This window comes from Micromesistius poutassou (assembly GCF_964030765.1).
Source record: "Micromesistius poutassou genome assembly, chromosome: 19".
In the NCBI taxonomy this organism is placed as follows: Eukaryota; Metazoa; Chordata; class Actinopteri; order Gadiformes; family Gadidae; genus Micromesistius; species Micromesistius poutassou.
The window spans coordinates 671,239-682,530 of NC_140289.1; the positions used below are offsets into that span (position 1 = coordinate 671,239).

Sequence of the window (11,292 nt, forward strand, 5' to 3'; positions counted from 1 at the left end):
TGATTGTGTGTGTGTGTGTGTGTGTGTGCGTGTATTGTGTTATTATATGTGTCTGTGTTTGTGGGTGAGCATGTCTGTATATTTGTGTGTGTGTGTGTGTGTGTGTGTGTGTGCGTGTGTGTGCGTGTATTAACATGTGTGTGTGTATGTCTGTGTGTGTGTGTGTGTGTGCGTGCGTGCAGGTGGACTTCGGCTTCGCCAAGGACATGGTGAGGGGGGAGAAGACCTACTCCTTCGTGGGGACCCCTGAGTACATGGCCCCGGAGATCATCAAGAACCAGGGCCACGACTTCGCCGTGGACTTCTGGTCCCTGGGGGTCCTCATCTACGAGCTGCTGGCCGGAAGGTACCTCAGCACATACGCCAGTGTGCAGTGTGCGAATTATACCACGGTCTCCGGGGGAGCGGGGGAGCGTTCAGGATTGTTGCCGGGGAGGGGGGGGAGTGGGGGGGTGGGGGGGTGTTGGTCGCGGACAGGATTGTTGACGGGGTGGGGGGGGGGGCGGGGGGGTTGGTTACGCGCTTTCAAGATTGTTGACGGGGGGGTTGGTCGCGGACAGCATTAGGCTACGAATCATAAACTCTAAATCTAATTTTATTTAACTTATTTTACACATTTGAGAAAAACCATGCCCAAAATAGCATTTATTTGGCTATGATATCGATATTTTTGAGCTCCCCCAAAATTCCACACAAACCATGTTTCCAGGGGAGCTCATGTCACCACTAGGGGAGCTCCCCCTGCTCCCCCTTAATTCGCACACTGACGCCAGGACGCATCCGTGCACCCATACCCTACCAGTTAAGGAACATTTTGTTGATTTATCTTACAGAACGTAGCCTGGGAACAAGGGGATTCTACCAACCCTTGTTTAAGTAGCTCTAAGCCCCGCCTCCCTCCAGCAAACCTGGCCCGGGTCCGGCAAATCACAACAATTCGTCTAATATGGGGCGGGGTTTGATTCAATGATAGTACAGAGGGGGCGCCCAATGGGAGCTTTTAATGAACGTCCAAGATGGCTGCCGCGGATGTGTCGCATGTTTGGTTGCTTTGATTGGTTGAAGGTCTATCCCGATTGCGTTTAGAGGCGTTCTGGTTGGCACCCCCATTGATAACGCCGTTTTGAAAATTAAAAAATTAAGAGAGGATTCAGACTAATATGCATTTGCGATTTGTCAGACCATGTCGGGCTAATAGCTGTAAACATCAGTTCTATTGACACAACAAATCACGTTCAAATTAGAATCAAAGGTCACGTTCATTTTATGAACAACTCTCAGGCCCTCAATCCTCCAGAAGTGGGCGACATTCTCTAATTTATCCAGTAGGGGGCAGCATTGTTGCACGACAGATTACGCCTCGGTTGAAAAGCTGGGTGAAACGGTTTATTTTTCGAGTTAATAATGAAACGCCTCCGCTGTTTGTTCCCCCGCCACTGCCAGCCCCCCCTTCTCAAGCTCAGAGCCCCAGAAGATCTACGCCAGGATCCTGGATGGAGTCATAAAGTACCCGCCGTACCTGAACGAAGCGGCCAAGTCTATCATCAGCAAGCTGTGCAGGTGAGATGAAGAGTCCCCCTCCCACAGAGTCAGTGTCACTGGACCGAACAGGTGTAGACCTGACAGCATTAACATAAGCTGAAATCTAACAGGAGCTAGTTGTGTTTCAGTTGTGTGTGTGTGTCAAAGCACCAGTAATGATCAAAGCGTGACGTCTTCTTTAGTCCATGCCCTGGCACATGAAAGCAGCAGACCCACAATTATTGTTATGAGCATCACCTGTGTCTGTCCTAGGACCGTACGTCCACAAAGGGAATGAATTGATTCAAACACACATTTCACATTTCCTGACATGAGCTCATGGTGATGTTGGGATCTCAACTGTGCTTCTGTTGGCAGGCCCCGGCCAGGTCAGAGGTTAGGAAACACGAAGAACGGCATCAAAGATGTCCGGCACCACAGGTAACCATGGAAACGTATCATCTAACCGAATGACAGATAGATCCTTTCATGATTGATTGACTAAACAATGACTAAAACGCCGTCAATAACATTGTGCTCCATGCTTCCAAAATGAAGGCAAGCAGTGTTATGTAACGTCACAACGCGCGACCGCGTTAGTTTCAGTTTGATACGTCGTGTTGTTGTTGTGTCATGTTAGGACGTAATGTGTGTTCAGTCACCGCTAGCCCGCTAGCCTAGCTCCATGTCTCCATGTGTACGTTGAGTGTGTTGACGTCTGCGTTGCCTCCTCCTCAGGTGGTTCAGTGCGATGAACTGGCACAAGCTGCGCGTGGGGCAGGTGGAAGCACCCACCGTGCGCCTGGTCCGCAAGGTAGGTCCCAAACCAGTGGCGGCTGCTGGTCTTTCAAAGAGGGGAAGATCATTTTCGGCCTACGTCATGTAAATTGTTAATTTATGCATATGTAAATTCTGATCTCTGTTCCTTTTCAAGGAAATGCTCTGTGACCCTGTCATACCAACTAGCTGTCTTTTCCACTGACTTGACCAGTGTCCTCTCAATGGCCAGCAGAGCTAGGCTGCTTAAACGGCCATGGCCCATTGTGTTATGGGTGTAGGACTTGAGCCGCTTTAAACAGGAGAAGCTCCTTTATACACCTGCGGATGTAGCTCCAATTGTTGCCACTAATGAAAACAGTTTGTAGAGCTGAGGCATTGTTGCACTGTCCAACTCCATGTCTTTAAGGAACACCAAGAAATCACACAGCTTTCCCCTGTCACCCTGCAAGTCCTGATCTGAATACAGGACTTGAAGTTCAGACCTCAGGTTCCCTGAATCAAAGTGATGGCCAACTACCAAAACTATATTAAACTTGAACAAGGAAATGTGGAAATTATGTTAAACTGAAGCAAGGAATTGTGTGAATAAGTATGAAATGTACGATGAAAATTGTCTAGCAATTTCGCCAAGCAAATATCAAGAAATAGGTTGCAGTTCGTCTTTTGACTCACTTGCAAAATCTGCGATGGGACTGAGGACTAAAGAGAGCTCTGGCGACTTTTTATAGTTCAAAATCGCTGTCAATCAAACGGCAACTCAGTCTTTCGCAGACCCTCTAATCATCACGCAGAAGCCCAGCGTCCAGGCCAGCCCACTCCTCCATTCACCCCCAGAGACGCTGAGCGTCCGTGGGAGGGACATAATCGTCCACTTTCGCATCGAAAGTGGACGCAATGACCGTCCACTTTCGACGCACTGAAAAAAGCTGTTCTATGCAGCCCCATTGAAGTGGATGGACGCTGAGCCTCAACAGGCAAATGCACTGTGACGCTACGGGAATGTATGAGAAGGAAATCGAGTCAGTCGACCTGACCGATAAGCAGCTGATTCTGAACGAACTCGTCTTCGAGATGGACGTGTTTTAAAGCATTTTTAGTCAATGAAATGTTAACACAACAGTATATATTTGACCATTTAATTTTGGAAATTTTAGGGGAAGCTGAGCTTCCCTTGCAGTCTTAGAGAAATCGCCACTGGTCCCAAAAGACCTGGTCCTTTTGTTTCTGGAGACCAGCCGGTTCAGGCACAGGGTTTCATCATAGGAGCTGATCATTATCGTCCTGGCACTCAATGTGCGCACGTATTTTATGGTGTACGTCCTTGCACTTAAAAATAGTACTTAGCATTGTGTAGCATCTTATCCTAGCCGTCTTTGTTGAATACGGGGAATGGGTTAACCTAACAACTGTTAGCACGTGTTTCTATGAACATCCTTAAATGTACCGACAGCAATATATATTGTTGTCTCTCTCTCTTCTGACAAATGTACTCATTGTAAGTCACTTTGGATGAAAGCGTCTGCTCAATGCCCTCGATGTAAACGTCAATACCGTATGTTGCACTCGGAGTGTGTGATATGTGAAGTGTGTATTTCTGGCGCTCCACTCAGGGTCCTTGCTACATCAACTTTGACCGTTTCCCCCTCGACCAGACCAAGGCAGATGAGGAGTTTTCTGGCTGGGATAAAGACTTCTAACCTTCCACCCTCCACCCCGCACCCTCCACCCGACCGTGGAACCAGACCTCCGTCAGCGTTTGCGTTCCTCTGGAGTGTGCATATTTTGCTGCGGGTTTATCGAGCGATCGTCTCCATTCTACGTCTGTGTCTGGACATTGGTTCAGATGTGTGTATAAAGTCTTAATTCTTGTCATTGAATGTGCATAACAAATATAAAACAGAAAACCAAAAAAAAGTTGAATCAATTGACATTGAGTCGTTAATCTCATCGAAGAATAAAAAGCGCTCTTGTACGTTCTTGCGCCGCTTTCTTGGTTTTTGTCCGTTTTGAACGTGGTGCCGCTACTTTTCCGGCTCATTTCACTTTTTTATTACATTCGTTGTGTAACCCAAACGCTGTCAAGCTCCTTCTTATTTTCTCATGAAATCTGATCTATTCTTTGAACAAAGTATCATTTTTTAAAGTCTGCAGGAATTTGACATATTCCTTCCATTTCCCGTGGATGAAAGACGTCCGATGGGCTGCTGAGGCAACTGTCTGTCATCCTCACAGCACACATCAGACAGTGTTCTCTGCTCTGTCAGATGCTGCAGTGAACTTCGATCTGGCTGCATCCATTCCTCTCACAGACCAGGGGGGAAACAACTGACATGAAAGGAGAAGAAACAAGGGTCTCTGCTGTACTGCCAACCCCTAAAGCTGAGCAACACGCTGGTGGTGTAGCTGTAATGAGAGCTCAGGCCAAGGAGACCTTTACATAGGACTGGTGGGAACGCACTTAGAGAAATCAGCACTGACTTCTAATGAATAATCTATTGATTGCCTGCACTTATAACCTCAACCAAAAACAAAAGTTTCACTTTCACCAAAATAACACGAATCCTGGACATAAGCGTTCATTTATCGAATAGGTCTTGTGTTGAAATATATAATAATATGTGGCAACCTGGCCTCGTCACAATCAACGTGATGCAGAGCACCTGAGGAGCCGGGAGGAAGCCTGCTTAAAAGGACAGGCTTCCACAGCCATTCAGGGCTCTCTCTTGGCTGGGGTGGACAGAGAGTCCAGCCGTCGTGGCTGTGCCACCCGATCATCTTTTAGTTCTTTTTAGAAAGACTTTATTATTTGATTGAACGGGCCGTTGTGGCTTAACACCCAAGCGATTTGCGTGCTGTTTTAAGTAAGGCGGGTTCACTCCCCGAGGCGGGTTGCCCCAAATAATAATTAACTTTATCGTTAAGACTCTACACTACTGTACAGTGAATATCTTTTTTCGTGAAGCTCCTTTAAAACGACATTTACAAAGGGCTTTAGAATTCTGATTAAAATATATTTAAGCAGGGAAACATTACCAGTACATGCCACTTTGCAGCCCAGAAGGGCCGCTGTGAATTAGGTAATGTGTCTAACGACGGAGCTGCTATAGACCTGTCCTTCTAACCCTGCTGTATATCTTCCTCTGTGACGGCTAACTGGTCCAATCCAAGTGATTGTGACTAAAGATGATGTGGGCCTAGAGGTACATGAGAGAGAGAGAGAGAGAGAGAGAGAGAGAGAGAGAGAGAGAGAGAGAGAGAGAGAGAGAGACTTATGGGGTGCAATGTGAAGATGGTGACGGAGGAAAAAAAAAAGTATGACTCAGACAGAAGGTCAACTAAAATGCCCCCCCCCCCATCACGTCACACACACAATGCTGCAAAAGGACGATCGATGGATCACAATCAATCGATTTAATCACCTGTGGCAGGCTGCAGTTATAGAGACACGCGGCACAACACAGAACAAACCCTGAGACGTAAATGGTCTCCAGGAGAACAGAAGGTACTGAGCCTCAGTTGATGTTCCTTTTACGGGCAGTTTGACTGAAGTCTTAAGGGACGATTCGCTGTGCTTTGCTCTGGTAATTGGAGTGGAGGAGGGCTGGAGGTGTGTGTGTGTGTGTGTGTGTGTGTGTGTGTGTGTGTGTGTGTGTGTGTGTGTGTGTGTGTGTGTGTGTGTGTGTGTGTGTGTGTGTGTGTGTGTGTGTGTGTGTGTGTGTGTGTGTGTGTGTGTGTGTGTAGGAGGAAGTGAAGCTGAGAGAGCCGGGAGTCATTATGTTCTCTGAATCTCACCTCGGGTGAAAAGGGCTCAACCGCGCAACAAAACTCTTGTCCAAAAGAAATCGACCACATATTGGTATTTCTCATAAAGCAAATAATGGGTTTGAGGAATGAGAATATAATAATAGAGTTGGTTCCGGATTTGCAACAGTGCTGCCGTTGCAGAATAAATAATTACATTCAGGGCATTTAGCAAACGCTTTTATCCAAAGGGACTTACAATAAGTACATTTGTCATAAGAAGTGAAACTATATAACGCTGTCGGTACAGTAAGGATGTTCAGTAAATAATGCCTCAGAAAAGAAGCAAATCAGAGATTCAGTACAATTGTTGGTTGAATAATGATGTTGTATCTGCAAATACAGCATCTCTCTCTCTCTACAAATCTCTCTCTCCCTCACACAAACACACCGACACCGACACACACACACACACACACACACACACACACACACACACACGTGCGTTTAAAGAGACCTCATCCATATACAGATCTCATCTCCCAGCGGGCGTGTTGAGAGGGGGCTGATGTCTCCCTCATGATTAGTACGTTCTCTGACAGGCCTCCTCAATAACCCAGTCATCAGTCTTCCCCTCTCTGGGATTATTAAACATTCCATAACGTACGTGAGATATTCAGTTTGGCCGTGCTCATTCTTCATGGGGTGAATAAATGTTACATTCACCACAGTGGGACCGATTTTCGATCAGAGATGATTGAATAAGACGGCTTTGATAAGTTGTTGTTTAATATTAAAAACAATAGTGGCGCGATGAATCAAAAGTTATTGCTGATGTTCCTCTTCTTCTTCGGATTCTTTTTAATCACATCCTCCAAAGTTAGTAGTCAACAGTGTTGACTGGAAGGGAATAATGACCCAATAAGGACCCAGTGCCAGACACCTCGGTCAACCGTTACAGGTACAGTATGTTGTACTGACGCAGAGTGTTTAAGATGCTGGATACTGCAGTCCAGGTCACGCAGGTTGCCAGGTTGTGGTCACAAGCGCAAGAAAAGCCAAGCCCAACATTATATTTTGAGACTAGCACAATTATTGTAATACTGACACTTATAACACCAACCAAAAACAAAAGTCACACTTTCCCCAAAATAACAACCTGTATCCTTGACATATGCGTTCATTTATTGAATAGCACTCCTGTTGAAATATATAACAATAATAATTCACTTCATTGTTACGACTCTACGCACTAAGGTACAATGATTATCTTTTTTTGTAAAGCTCCTTAAAAAACAAAAAAGGGCTTTAAAAGAGGATGGGGTGGTTGGTGTCACAGTCCAACTCAGTTGACACAGGGGGACAGTTAAGGTCAGGGTGATGTTTGTCCTTATATATTACATATATTAAAGGTCCCATGGCATGCTATTTTATGGATGCTTTAATATAGGAGTTATTGGGCCCCTAATACAGTACTTGAAGACGTTCAAGAAATTCAGCCTTGGTGCAGAGTTACAGCCACTACGAGCCAGTCCCACAATGAGCTCTCCACAAACGTGCCGTTTTTAGAGGCGGGTCAAGGTGGAGGGTGGGGGTGTGGCCCTGAGCAGCTTTTGGCCACGGTACCATGCGCTAGTGTTTACAGTGGAACGCTGAACACTCCGGGTGCTCCGACGGGAGTCCTGGAGCTCTATATCTAAATAATATCATATTATATTTAGATATCTATATAATATAATATATATTATCATGGTCAAAAGCTGTTTGTGCCTCCGGATGATATTATGAATCTCAAACGACTCCCCGCTGCCCGGCGGGAGAAAACCCCGGGCAACGGGCAGCGTTCAGCGGGCAGCGGGGCTCCGGTGGACAATCCTGGGCAACAATCCTTTTCTCCTCCATGTCGCGGTTCCCAATTCCTTCTCAATCAACCCGACGCAGTCTAGTCTTTTCACCAAATGGGAGCTTTATGCAAGCTTGCGTTATTGTGTTGCGTGTTATGCGCCATAACACCAACAGCAGAACGGTTATCCAAATAACAAAGAACACTTGCGTCTTGAAATCTGTCTTGAAATCCTTTCTGGCTGTGCATCTTTCAGCTCCAAGATTTACTCGTGCATTGGCTCAGATCTTGTCGGCGAGGCTCTTTAATTCAGATGGATTCAAGCACAATCTCAATAGCTCCAGTTCCTTTGCTTTCCTCCATGGCTGCAGCCTTCCGTGTTCCAATTTGTTATGTGTGCGTTCGTCTTCTGCAGCTCATCCAAAATGCATCAGCCCGTCCAGTCTTCAACCCACCTAAATCCTCCCACGCTACACCTCTCCCCCGCACCCTGTAACGGCTACCGGTGGCTGTTCAGAACCCATTCCAGTCACAGTCAGGTATTAAACTCTCCAGCCCAGCCCGTCCACTACACTCTATGACCGCCACAAGTCTTGCTGCTCCCTCACTACATGGGGTCCGGAGACCCCAGCTGCAGCTCAACAGAATCGGGATTGTCTGCTGTCCTGGCTCCACAACGGTGGAACGAACGCCCCACTGACAGCTGAAAGACTAAACGTCTTCTGTTTCTGACTGAAAACACACAGCTGTTCAAACTGTATCTGGTCCCAGGATTTTTTTGCAATAATGCAGCACATTCGCTTATTTGCTGAACTCAATGTAACTATTTTTGGGTTATATCTTCATGGTTGAATGCACTTATTGTAAGTCGCTTCCGACAGAATCGTCAGCTCAATAAAGCTCACGTTTCTATCTGGCCACCCGATGTACTCTGACGACGTTCCGACCCGGAACCAACATTTCAAAGGAGAACTTGTCGGAGAAGCCAGTAGTTTGACACTACGCTATGTGTCTCTTAATCTCTGAAGACACGTCACGGTAATTCTATGAATTAGGTTCAAAACAAAAGGTTAAATTTGTGTCCAAACCCAGTTTGGGTAGGCGAGGGCCCCCCGGAGGAGAGAGTTGAACAGGGGGGGGGGGGGGGGGGTCCCTGGGGAACATTCTGTAATGGGTGACTCAAAGCGCCGGTCCGTTATGAGGCAGCGTCTTCACAGTCCTCGGTGTGATCACCACAGCTCTACTGTCTCCCCTCGTGGTGCAAATGTTCTCAGCAAGACGCTTCAATTCTACGGGGAGGATAAAGGTTCTGGGTTCTCGGATGACTATAGATATTATGACACGTATGGATTAGCTAGGGTGTGTGTGTGTGTGTGTGTGTGTGTGTGTGTGTGTGTGTGTGTGTGTGTGTGTGTGTGTGTGTCTTTGTACTTGAAAATATTTGAAACTATTGTTGGAGCCGAAAAACTCATTCTGACACAAGGACATAAACGGTTGGTGTTAGAGTGGTGCTTGACGCCGTATACGTACCACACACTCTTATTCTGAGGAGTTTGTATTGCACACACAAAAACCACAGGGCATGAAAGCTTGTATAAAATACTTTATTCTAAATATTTATGAAAAGTTTGGCGTGAGTTGAGTTCAACAATTATTGGCGACTGAATGAGAAACCATCAGCTACAGCACTGTGGAGTCCAACCACAATCTGCGAATACAGAGAGGACAAAGGTCTCATACAAACATTTGGAAGTATGACATAACATGCAAACAAATGTCATTTTATGTGTCTCGATGAGACGAGAACATAAATGAAACGTACGTGTCTGAGCCATTCCTTCTCTCGTAAACCTGTCCCATTTCTGTCTTAACATCATCACAACATAACTCGTTTGAAAAGGCAGCCATGCATCATAGAGAGTGATTTGGTAAAAAGAAAATCTAAAAACTCTTAACTGTCATGGATTCTAGCTTATAGTCAGACAGAAGTCAGTATTAAGTCAGTGACATTTCATACATATAAACATTGTTCAAATGTGTCATCCGATATCAGAGGAAATGATGAATGTCTTTGTTTTCACAAATCACAATGTTCATTTTTCAACATGCTAACATTCAGGTTCAGCCTCATTCATGCGGCGCTCGTCAGTTCTAGAAAGGTTACGACGTTACATTCATGATGCGCCCCAGATGGGCCTCCGATGCAAATCAGCCTCAGGTGTCCGTTTGAAATAAACAATGGTGCAATATCAAGATCCTCGTGTGAATGGGATTGGAAGCATTAATCACCCTTCTGTGCACACACACACACACAAGCGCGCGCACACACACACACACACACGCACGCACGCACGCACGCACACACACACACACACACACACACACACACACACACACACACACACACACACACACACACACACACACACACACACACACACACACACACACACACACACACACACACACACAAGCGCACACACACACACACACACACACACACAAGCGCACACACACACACACACACACACACAGGCAAGCCCACATGCACGCACACATGCACGCATCTCACGCGCATGCACACCCACCCACACGCACGCGCGCGCACACACACACCAAGTGATCCGAGGGTAAGCTTGGGTTTGTATGGGCGAGTCTGAGGAGTCCGAGATGAAATCAGTGTACCATCCAAAGCAGTGCCAAACAAGCACAGCCCAGATTTCAATTTCTTTTCCCCTTCCTGTGACTGATTGCTTTTTGGGTTTTCCATTGCAAGTAAAATGTAAAAATAAGAATGAAATGAAGGCCTACGTGTGAGGCTCCCTCACCAAACAGTCTCTCTCTCTGGGGCGCTTTCCGTGAACTAGACATGGCAGGCAAAGTCCATATATAGTCCAGATCAAGACTTCACACATCACAATACTCATCTGAGAAAGAATACACACACACACACACACACACACACACACACACACACACACACACACACACACACACACACACACACACACACACACACACACACACACACACGCACACAAAGTCAAGAATGTCAGGAAAATTCCACAATGACCAAAGATCCCGCGAGGAGATGAATATTCGTGAAACGTAAGCCGCGTGGAGCGCTGAACGGCACGCTGGAGACCTCATGGGAAAACCACAGAGCAGATGAAGCCCAAAATCATACTTTATCTACTGTGTTCTCTCCATCAACATCAGAACACTTGATGACATTTGGCATAACAGACACCTGTGCAAAGAAAGTGGACTTGATTCAAACAAAATAAAAAAATAAGAAAATAATCACAAAGTTTTGTAACCCTACATGATTCTCTACATGATGCTACAGACCATAAACAGCAGACGTCAGATGTATTTTGGCAACGTGAGGACCACTTGTCTCAGAG

General features: G+C 46.1%; 1 protein-coding gene across 1 annotated transcript in view; it reads left to right on the top strand.

The window, feature by feature from the left end:
• The window catches only part of prkg3 (protein kinase cGMP-dependent 3), a gene marked incomplete at both ends in the record, with an annotated part of 12,899 nt that extends 8,901 nt beyond the window's left edge, over nt 1–3,998 (top strand). The window contains 5 exons of the mRNA XM_084484050.1: nt 183–346; nt 1,444–1,560; nt 1,900–1,962; nt 2,260–2,335; nt 3,912–3,998. Coding sequence (XP_084340176.1) covers nt 183–346; nt 1,444–1,560; nt 1,900–1,962; nt 2,260–2,335; nt 3,912–3,998 — 507 coding nt within the window. The remainder of the gene's footprint in view (nt 1–182; nt 347–1,443; nt 1,561–1,899; nt 1,963–2,259; nt 2,336–3,911) is intronic.
• Between the last annotated feature and the right edge of the window lie 7,294 nt (nt 3,999–11,292).